Here is a 10,427-nt window from a genome sequence, read left to right on the forward strand (position 1 = left end):
TTCCCCTTGTGTGATTATGATACTCCACGGACGAGAGCGGAGTACGGTTTTAATTGAAAGTTTGGTTGATTTAAGCTTGATTCCAAAAGGATTTTATGCTGGTGTTTGTTGTTGGTTGAGTTATTGAGCTTGCGAGTTATCCTCCAATGCGTGTATATCGAGAATCCAACCCATAGTATGTAATATTGGTATCAAACTCGGGCGGGAAAACATGTATGACAATGACAATACCTTTAGCAATGTAATGTTTTTTTTAGCAAAAGAGGAGCCCTCTCCCTACGATTTCATATAAAGAAATCAACTCGTCTTTTACAAGCAACTGCACGACAACTACTAAGTACTAATGTTTATCAAGCAATAATTTCGTCCAGAAAAACACTTTTTACATTCCAATTACCAATAGTCCAATACAAGCAGTCAAGAACTACAGAAGCACCAACATAGATGTTCCATCCAGTTATGTACATGGTAAATACAGGTTCTTCAGCAGGCGGCCAAGCCCAGGCATAACCAAGTTTGAAGGCATATTCACTTTGCAGGGTATATTCTGCAAGAGGTTCCGCGGGTTCATATATGGTATGAGAATGGCGAGGTCAACGAGTAGGGGATCCGGGTTAGAGCGGCAGGCTGCGGCTGGAGCTTGTGGATGTCCCTCACGATGTCGAACACTGCTTCGGGCTGCGCTAGCTTCAGTGCGTTGCCGGAGTACCTCGTGAGCTCGTCAGTTTCTGTGGTAAACCATCGGGCAACTTGTCTCGCAGCTTCCCTTGGGTCCTGGCAGAACATACCGGCGCCATTATCGACCACGTAAGGCACATTCCCTACTTCCTGATTTATAAAAAGTAAAGGGAAAATGTTAGCTAGAGACATATTTGATGAGATCTCGGTGGAAGTAATCACTAGTGAATGACAATGGCAACACAGTCACTCTCAGATGGCCTACCCAATTATGGAAATGTAATCAGCACTCGTAGTTAGTTGAGCTAGTATAGTTACCCCGCAAATTTTTTAGATTGACTAAATCTTTTCGGAAAGGAAAAATCCCAATTGTTTGGATTTTGCACATGGCAATTCAAATGTTTTTTATGGTAATTTTAGTTGATGTGGTGATGGCAAATTTAGTTGGCAAGCATGGCCTACCCAACAATGAAAATATAATCAACGCTCAAAAGAAGAAGAAAAGTTTGAGCTAGCCTAATTTGTTTGGACGGACTAAATCTTTTTGATAGGGCCATATAATTGTATATAATTCAAAACTAGTGTAGTGGCACAAGCATAGACCTGTCCGGGGATGAAATCGTTGAGAATAATTGGAAGTCCTCTTATCAAGGCTTCTGCAATTGTACCAGGGCCAGCCTGCAAGTGCCACAGAAATGCATCAGTCAGATCAATTTCCAGTTCCAGTAATGAAGAGTCAAAAGGCATAAACCTTAATTACCTTGGTGATGATGCAGTCGCAAGAGCCCATCCACTTCTCCATCTGCTTCTCGAACCCCATAACCTGAAGACAAAACACTCGAAAAGTTCAGTCAGCGCCAACCAAACAGTCGCTTGCAGCATAGCGAGGCATCCATCTGAAATGCGCATCTTAGATTCGGCATCTGCAATGGTACCTTGACAGGGACCTTCCATGGCAGGGACAGCAAGGTGGACCGCAGCGCCTGATTCCTGCCGCATATGACCACGACCTGCCCGGCCGGCCGGCGTCTCCGGTGATCGTAGAGCTCGTGGCCGAGGGCCTTGGCCGTCTCCTCCACCGGGCCCATCCCCTCGCCGCCTCCCATCAGTAGAACAGCGGGCAGTTCAGGGTGCAGGCCAAGTTCTTTCCTCAGCTCATCCTGTCAACCAACCAAAGCAGAGTTCAAGAGCTGATTGGACCCGGCAATGGCAGAAGAATGCGAGGCTCGAAGACATGCCGACCTTGTCGAGCACGGCGCGGCAGAAGGATGGCCTGATCGGCAGCCCGTACACGCGGATTTGGGACGGGTCGAGCCCGCGGGTCAGGGCCCTCTTCGCCACCTCGGCCGAGGGGCAGTAGCACCTCGTCACGCCGTGGTGAAACCTGCCAAGTTCGTAGTTTCAGATGGTACTCCTGAATCCTGATCAGTCAAGAAAATCCCCAATTTGCACCGTGCCGGTTGGTTACCATGTCGGGTGGCAGGTGTTGAGGTCGGTGATGACGGTGAAGAACGGGACCTTGGGTTGCAGGCTCTGCCACTTGAGTACCCACAGCGGGATGTGCTGCATCAGAGGGTGCACGCTGATGATCACGTCCGGCTTGTACTTCATGATCCCGGCCACCACCTCACTGAAACAAGAACAACAATTCCTAATTCCTGTCACAAAACAAATCACAACAACAACAACAACAACAACAACAACAAGTACAGTCTGATCGTGCATTGTCGCTGTCGAATCGACGGCAAGCCTACGAGCAATCGAGTGCGTACTTGGCGTAGAGGTAGGCGAGGGCGGCGAGGTACATTCCGTGAACCCAGCGCGGGGAGGTGCCGTGGAAGGCCACCTTCCAGAGCCGGACATGGCGGAGCATGAACTTGTACGACCGCTCCATGTCGTTCAGCGGCCAGCCGCCGTACTCTTTCCCCAAATCTCTGACGAACACCTGCGCTAGCCAACCAGCAGCAAACCAAATTTAATTTAACAAAAAAAATGGCATTTTGGAGAGCGAAACTGAAGGTGTAACTTCGGAGAGCAGAGGATTAAGGCTTGTAGGACCTGGTAGGCGTCGCCGAAATCGAGGCGGAAGGCGTCCCGGAGAGCCTCGGCGGAGGCGCGGTGGCCGCCGCCGGTGTCGCTCATGAGGATGAGCACGTTCCTCGCCGCCTTCCCTCCGGCGCTGCCGTCGGTGGCGGGGGTGCGGGAGAGGGAAACGCTCCCAGTGGCCTCGGCGAGCGCGGCGGCGAGGCCTTCGCCGGGAATCCCGTCGTAGAAGGCGCAGCGAAGGGGCTTGTGGAGCTGGCGGCCCCCGCCGAGCATTGCGTCGCGGATGGTGCGCCGGTGGCTGGGGACCGAGATCACCATGGCGCCGCTCCTTGGGTCTATAAGCTCGTCGTAGACTGCGAGCCTGCCCTTTGCCGTCGGCCTGAATCCTTGACGCCGGCGGGGAAGAGCGCTTTATTATAGCTGTTGTGTGGATTTATTTCACGTCGCCTCCTGATGTAATCCATATTTACTTACTCTCTGGAGGAATCTACCGTGTAATATTCCTTTTCGGGAGCTTCTTAGGACTTAACCTTAAATATGCTAATGTGAAGGGGTGCAAATAGAAAAGACTGAGTTCGGCTGGTGACTGCAAGGTAAAGTAGAAGCGGACAAGGCAACTCGGCTACCACCATGGGATGGGAGGAGGGAACGGCTGGATGATTGCTTGGAGCAGCGTGCTGAGCGGGAGGCGAGAGGATGATTCTGCGAGAGATGCTGGAATTATGCTGTGCTGCCTCCTGTTCATTGATCTCTTTAGGCTTCTTTAGTCGGCTCCCAACTTGTCAAGCAATTATGGTTCTACTACCGTTTATCTCCAACTAGTAAGCATTTTCTAATCCACAGAGTGTAATTTTATAGGACCCGAACAGATTTTTTGAAACGACAAATCGAATGTTTTTCATGGTAAATTATGTCTGCCGAATGACAACTTTAATTGGCGAATATGTCAAATCCATCTTAGTTTTTTTTACCAGAAATTATCGTGCTTGCAAACTAAATTTATCATCACCGCGCCAACATAAATTGCCATAAAAAACGTTAGATTTGTCATGCCTATTTTCGATGTTATATTCTAAGCTAGAGTGTATAATGGTTATGTACACCCCTAGTAAATTTATATACAAAATATAATAGGTTCCATGAAAAGTACTAATACTGGAACAAATTTTTTTCCTAAACAAATTCCTATTTTACTACATTCTCTTTAAAATACTACTACACCCTTTCTAAAGAAATATAAGAACATTTAGATCATTAAAGTAACGATCTAAACGTTCTTATACTTCTTTATCGAGGGAGTATATTTTATACACTAGTTTATTAGGGTAGTATTTGCCATTAATCATATAGATTTTGACGGTCTTATCTGGACAGTGAGAGGAACTGGAGGAACTACTGGCAGGAGTGTAGTACCTAGCTATTGGTATCTATTCTCAGTGGTCTACGTTTGTGAAGACAATATCTGAGCCCCAAGGAGAGAAGAGGACTAGAATCGCCGAAGAACAAGAGAGTGCTAGAAAGGATGTGTAGCGTGCATTTGGTTTGCCCCAATATCACTAAGCTATTGTTCGGCACGATGCTAGAACATGATCATAGTAGGATGAGCATGATGACAGACTCTATGACCAAGGGTGGGATTACCAGGGTGAGTTGGTTGAGCCTGAAGGCGGAGCGGGAATGTTTGCAGAATTCATCCATTTTCATCATGAAATGCGTTATCAGGCAACTCACATTCAACTTCAAGATGATTTGATTGAGCATGTGTGGACTCGCATAGTAAATCAATAGTTGTATTTGCTCTTTTCCCTCCAATTGTTTTCTATAATTTTACGTTTATATGGTTGTAAAACTATGTGATTTCTATTTATTTGGCTGTAAGCTATCTGACTTATTTGTTTAATAATGTGCAATGTTCCATTCATTTGTTTATTTGTTGTAAATGTCTAAATATCTAAAATGAGAAAACTTAGATATAAAAAACGACGGTGATGACCAAATGGGTCACCCCGTTGGGCGCAAGTCACTTAGTAGAAAAGAGCGGACAAGGTGGACGCCACCGTCCCTCCTGGACACCCGAAAGAATAAAAAGCGGACAAACTCCACGTCCGTTTGGGTCGGCCGGTTAGGCCAAATCCAATGTATAGACCCAAATGGGCGCGGGTTTTATCCGCATTTTGTTCGTTGAAGTCAGTAGTAGGGGTGGGGTTCACCTCTTGTCCTTCCATTTTTGGGCATTGCACCCAACCGGTAGACCCGTTTGGTCCACCTCACCCCTTTTTTGCAAATTTTATAAATTTGGACATTCTAACATATAAATCAAATAAAAAATAAAAATAAAACATTGCACATTATTAAACAAACAAGTCACATAGTTTTTACAACACAATAAACAAAAACCACAAGCTTACAACCAAATGAATTTAAAATAATAGCAAATACGTTGAAAAAAGAGCAGCTACATCTATTGGCTTCCTATGTGAGTCCACCTATGCTTGATTACATCATCTTGAAGTTGAATGTGAGTAGTCCAGTGACACATTTCTTGATGAAATTGGGTGTACTGCGCATACGTTGCCGCTCCGTCCTTAGGCTCAACGTTTTCACCTTGTTAACCCCGCCCTTCGTCAAAGAGGTTGTCATCACGCTCATCCTCTATGATCATGTTGTGCATCATTGTAACACCCCGAGAATCATGCTACATCAATCTCCCCTAATGGTGGCCATGTCATCATGATTACTATGCAGCTTGCCACTTGTCCAAAAATCAAAGCCTTTTTCGAATTTAAAATAAGTCGAATAAATTATTTCTTCGAGTAGTAAAACTAAAATGTTCACCTTATCTTATAAATTTCCCTGATCATTGTCATGTTGAAGCCAACCTCTTCTGAGTTCGCAAAATGCCCATGAGAATTAATTTAATGGTCCAGCAGCATTTAAATTGACCTTTTCAATTTCTAAAATTGATTAGACACTCCTTTTGACCCTAAACTTTTTGTTCCATCTCAAGGTATTGTGTTAGATTTATGTGCCAAGTTTTGTTCAAAACAAAACTCATTGGTACTAAAAGAAAATGCAAAACAGAGACAAAAATCGGAAGTAACAGGTGTTGGGGAACGTAGTAATTTAAAAAAAATCTACGCACACGCAAGATCATGGTGATGCATGGCAACGAGAGGGGAGAGTGTCGTCCACGTACCCTCGTAGACCGTAAGCGGAAGCGTTATGACAACGCGGTTGATGTAGTCGTACGTCTTCACGATCGACCGATCCTAGTACCGAACGTACGACACCTCCGCGATCTGCACACATTCAGCTCGGTGACGTCCCACGAACTCACGATCCAGTAGAGCTTCGAGGGGGAGTTCCGTCAGCACGACGGCGTGATGACGGTGATGATGAAACTACCGACGCAGGGCTTTGCCTAAGCACCGCTACTATATGACCGAGGTGGATTATGGTGGAGGGGGGCACCGCACACGGCTAAGAGATCAATGATCAACTTGTGTGTCTATGGGGTGCCCCCCTCCCCCGTATATAAAGGCGTGGAGGGGGGGGGGAGGGCCGACCCTCTACTATGGCGCGCCCTGGGGAGTCCTACTCCCACCGGGAGTAGGATTCCCCCCTTCCAAGTAGTAGGAGTAGGAGAGAAGGAAGAGAGAAGAGAATGAAGGAGGGGGCGTCGCCCCTCTCCCTAGTCCAATTCGGACTAGGCCTTGGGGGGGGGGGGCGGCCTGCCCTAGGCAGCCCCTCTCTCTCCCCTAAAGCCCAATAAGGCCCATATACTCCCCGGCGAATTCCTGTAACTCTCCGGTACTCCGATAAATACACGAACCACTCAGAACCTTTCCGATGTTCGAATTTGAGACTCCTCGTCATGTCCCTGACCTCATTCGGGACTCCAAACAACCTTCGGTACATCAAAACACATAAATTCATAATACCGATCGTCACGGAACGTTAAGCGTGCGGACCCTACGGGTTCAAGAACTATGTAGACATGACCGAGACTCATCTCCGGTCAATAACCAACAGTGGAACCTGGATGCTCATATTGGCTCCTACATATTCTACGAAGATCTTTATCGGTCAAACCGCATAACAACATACGTTGTTCCCTTTGTCATCGGTATGTTACTTGCCCGAGATTCTATAGTCGGTATCTCAATACCTAGTTCAATCTCGTTACCGGCAAGTCTCTTTACTCGTTCCGTAATACATCATCCCGCAACCAATTCATTAGTTGCATTGCTTGCAAGGCTTATAGTGATGTGCATTACCAAGAGGGCCCAGAGATACCTCTCCGACAATCGAAGTGACAAATCCTAATCTTGATCTATGCCAACTCAACAAGTACCAGCGGAGACACCTATAGAGCACCTTTATAATCACCCAGTTACGTTGTGACGTTTGGTAGCACACAAAGTGTTCCTCCGGTATCCGGGAGTTGCATAATCTCATAGTCATAGGAACATGTATAAGTCATGAAGAAAGCAATAGCAATATACTAAACGATCAAGTGCTAAGCTAACGGAATGGGTCAAGTCAATCACATCATTCTGTAATGATGGGATCCCATTAATCAAATGACAACTCATGTCTATGGCTAGGAAACTTAACCATATTTGATTCAACGAGCTAGTCAAGTAGAGGTATACTAGTGACACTCTGTTTGTCTATGTATTCACACATGTACTAAGTTTCCGGTTAATACAATTCTAGCATGAATAATAAGCATTTATCATGATATAAGGAAATATAAATAACAACTTTATTATTGCCTCTTGGGCATATTTCCTTCAGTCTCCCACTTGCACTAGAGTCAATAATCTAGATCACATCGCCATGTGATTTAACACCAATAGTTCACATCACCATGTGATTAACACCCATAGTTCACATCGCCATGTGACCAACACTCAAAGGGTTTACTAGAGTCAGTAATCTTAGTTCACATCGCCATGTGATTAACACCCAAAGAGTACTAAGGTGTGATCATGTTTTGCTTCTGAGAGAAGTTTAGTCAACGGGTCTGCCATATTCAGATCCGTATGTATTTTGCAAATTTCTATGTCAACAATGCTCTGCACAGAGCTACTCTAGCTAATTGCTCCCACTTTCAATATGTAACCAGATTGAGACTTAGAGTCATCTGTATCAGTGTCAAAACTTGCATCGACGTAACCCTTTACGACGAACCTTTTGTCACTTCCATAATCGAGAAACATATCCTTATTCCACTAAGGATAATTTTGACCACTGTCCAGTGATCTACTCCTAGATCACTAGTGTACTCCCTTGCCAAACTCAGTGTAGGGTATACAATAGATCTGGTACACAGCATGGCATACTTTATAGAACCTATGGCTAAGGCATAGGGAATGACTTTCATTCTCTTTCTATCTTCTGCCGTGGTCGGGCTTTGAGTCTTACTCAATTTCACACCTTGCAACACAGGCAAGAACTCTTTCTTTGACCGTTCCATTTTGAACTACTTCAAAATTTTGTCAAGGTATGTACTCATTGAAAAAACTTATCAAGCGTCTTGATCTATCTCTATAGATCTTGATGCTCAATATGTAAGCAGCTTCACCGAGGTCTTTCTTTGAAAAACTCCTTTCAAATACTCCTTTATGCTTTTGAGAAAATTCTACATTATTTCCGATCAACAATATGTCATTTACATATATTTATCAGAAATGCTGTAGTGCTCCCACTTACTTTCTTGTAAATACAGGCTTCACCGCAAGTCTGTATAAAACTATATGCTTTGATCAACTCATCAAAGCGTATATTCCAACTCCGAGATGCTTGCACCAGTCCATAGATGGATCGCTGGAGCTTGCACATTTTGTTAACACCTTTAGGATCGACAAAACCTTCTGGTTGCATCATATACAACTCTTCTTTAAGAAATCCATTAAGGAATGTAGTTTTGACATCCATTTGCCAGATTTCATAAAATGTGGCAATTTGCTAACATGATTCGGACAGACTTAAGCATCACTACTATCAGCGTCTAGCTTTGTAGTCAACACCTTTTTCGACAAGTCTAGCTTTGTAGATAGTAACACTACTATCAGCGTCCGTCTTCCTCTTGAAGATCCATTTATTTTCTATGGCTTGCCGATCATTGGGCAAGTTAACCAAAGTCCATACTTTGTTCTCATACATGGATCCCATCTCAGATTTCCTGGCCTCAAACCATTTCGCGGAATCTGGGCTCATCATCGCTTCCTCATAGTTCGTAGGTTCGTCATGGTCAAGTAACATGACCTCCAGAACAGGATTACCGTACCACTCTGGTGCGGATCTTACGCTGGTTGACCTACGAGGTTCGGTAGTAACTTGATCTGAAGTTACATGATCATCATCATTAGCTTCCTCACTAATTGGTGTAGGAGTCACATGAACAGATTTCCGTGATGAACTACTTTCCAATAAGGGAGCAGGTACAGTTACCTCATCAAGTTCTACTATGCTCCCACTCACTTCTTTCGAGAGAAACTCCTTCTCTAGAAAGGATCCATTCTTAGCAACGAATGTCTTGCCTTCGGATCTGTGATAGAAGGTGTACCCAACAGTCTCCTTTGGGTATCCTATGAAGACACATTTCTCCGATTTGGGTTCGAGCTTATCAGGTTGAAGCTTTTTCACATAAGCATCGCAGCCCCAAACTTTAAGAAACGACAACTTTGGTTTCTTGCCAAACCATAGTTCTTAAGGTGTCGTCTCAACGGATTTAGATGGTGCCCTATTTAATGTGAATGCAGCCGTCTCTAATGCATAACCCCAAAATGATAGCGTTAAATCAGTAAGAGACATCATATATCGTACCATATCTAGTAAAGTACGATTACGACGTTCGGACACACCATTATGCTGTGGTGTTCCGGGTGGCGTGAGTTGCGAAACTGTTTCACATTGTTTTAAATGAAGACCAAACTCGTAACTCAAATATTCTCTCTGAAATTATCCACTTCACTCTGAAATTCTTGTTACGATGATTTTCCACTTCACTCTGAAATTCTTTGAACTTTTCAAATGTTTCAGACTTATGTTTCATCAAGTAGATCTACCCATATCTGCTCAAATCATCTGTGAAGGTGAGAAAATAACGATACCCGCCGCGAGCCTCAACATTCATCGGACCACATACATCAGTATGTATGATTTCCAACAAATCTGTTGCTCGCTCCATTGTTCCGGAGAACAACGTTTTAGTCATCTTGCCCATGAGGCATGGTTCGCAAGTACCAAGTGATTCATAATCAAGTGATTCCATGTAACATCCCAAATTTCCAATTTGGTATGTTATACATAGATCATCATTGCATATCATGTTTTGTTGCATTTTGACAAATCCTCGATAAATCCTAAGCAACTCAAGGACCCTCGGAGAGAGTTGGGGATTTTCTCAAATTTTTAAATTTGATTTTTCAAACGAGGATTGGGGTTTTAATTATTTTTCTCTCCGGAAAAATATTCCAATTTTATAAATACACGAGAGGAGAAAATATGACTTCTCCAAAACAATGGAAATACTGGAGGAAAAATATTAAAATCATTTATTGGCATTTATTTGGATTTTATTTGCAATTTTTATTGCATTAGAAATATTGCATGTTTTCAAAATATTTATTTTTGATTATAAAAATGTTCACCCTATTCTAGATTTTCTAACTAGACGGGAAAAATTTATTTCA

The 10,427-nt window shown here is 43.9% G+C and overlaps 1 protein-coding gene across 1 annotated transcript; it reads right to left on the reverse strand.

The window, feature by feature from the left end:
* Positions 1–242: 242 nt before the first annotated feature.
* Positions 243–3,189, reverse strand: LOC123099670 (probable monogalactosyldiacylglycerol synthase 2, chloroplastic). The gene is made up of 8 exons (XM_044521785.1): positions 2,737–3,189; positions 2,451–2,623; positions 2,147–2,308; positions 1,921–2,062; positions 1,614–1,838; positions 1,439–1,501; positions 1,282–1,356; positions 243–828 (listed from the first exon to the last, which is right to left on the reverse strand). The coding sequence occupies exons 1-8, from the start codon at positions 3,040–3,042 to the stop codon at positions 568–570; spliced, it is 1,407 nt and encodes a 468-aa protein (XP_044377720.1). The 5' UTR covers positions 3,043–3,189; the 3' UTR covers positions 243–567.
* Between the last annotated feature and the right edge of the window lie 7,238 nt (positions 3,190–10,427).

Source organism: Triticum aestivum, chromosome 4D (genome assembly GCF_018294505.1).
Source record: "Triticum aestivum cultivar Chinese Spring chromosome 4D, IWGSC CS RefSeq v2.1, whole genome shotgun sequence".
NCBI lineage: Eukaryota > Viridiplantae > Streptophyta > Magnoliopsida > Poales > Poaceae > Triticum > Triticum aestivum.

Bases quoted from the DNA above. Each gene is read 5' to 3' on its own strand.
- LOC123099670 (XM_044521785.1), bottom strand. From the start codon at position 3,042: ATGGTGATCTCGGTCCCCAGCCACCGGCGCACCATCCGCGACGCAATG. The intron at 2,309-2,450 runs GTACGCACTCGA...TTCTTGTTTCAG, and splicing joins CTCGCCTACCTCTACGCCAA to TGAGGTGGTGGCCGGGATCA. The intron at 1,839-1,920 runs GTCGGCATGTCT...GTTGGTTGACAG, and splicing joins GCCGCGCCGTGCTCGACAAG to GATGAGCTGAGGAAAGAACT.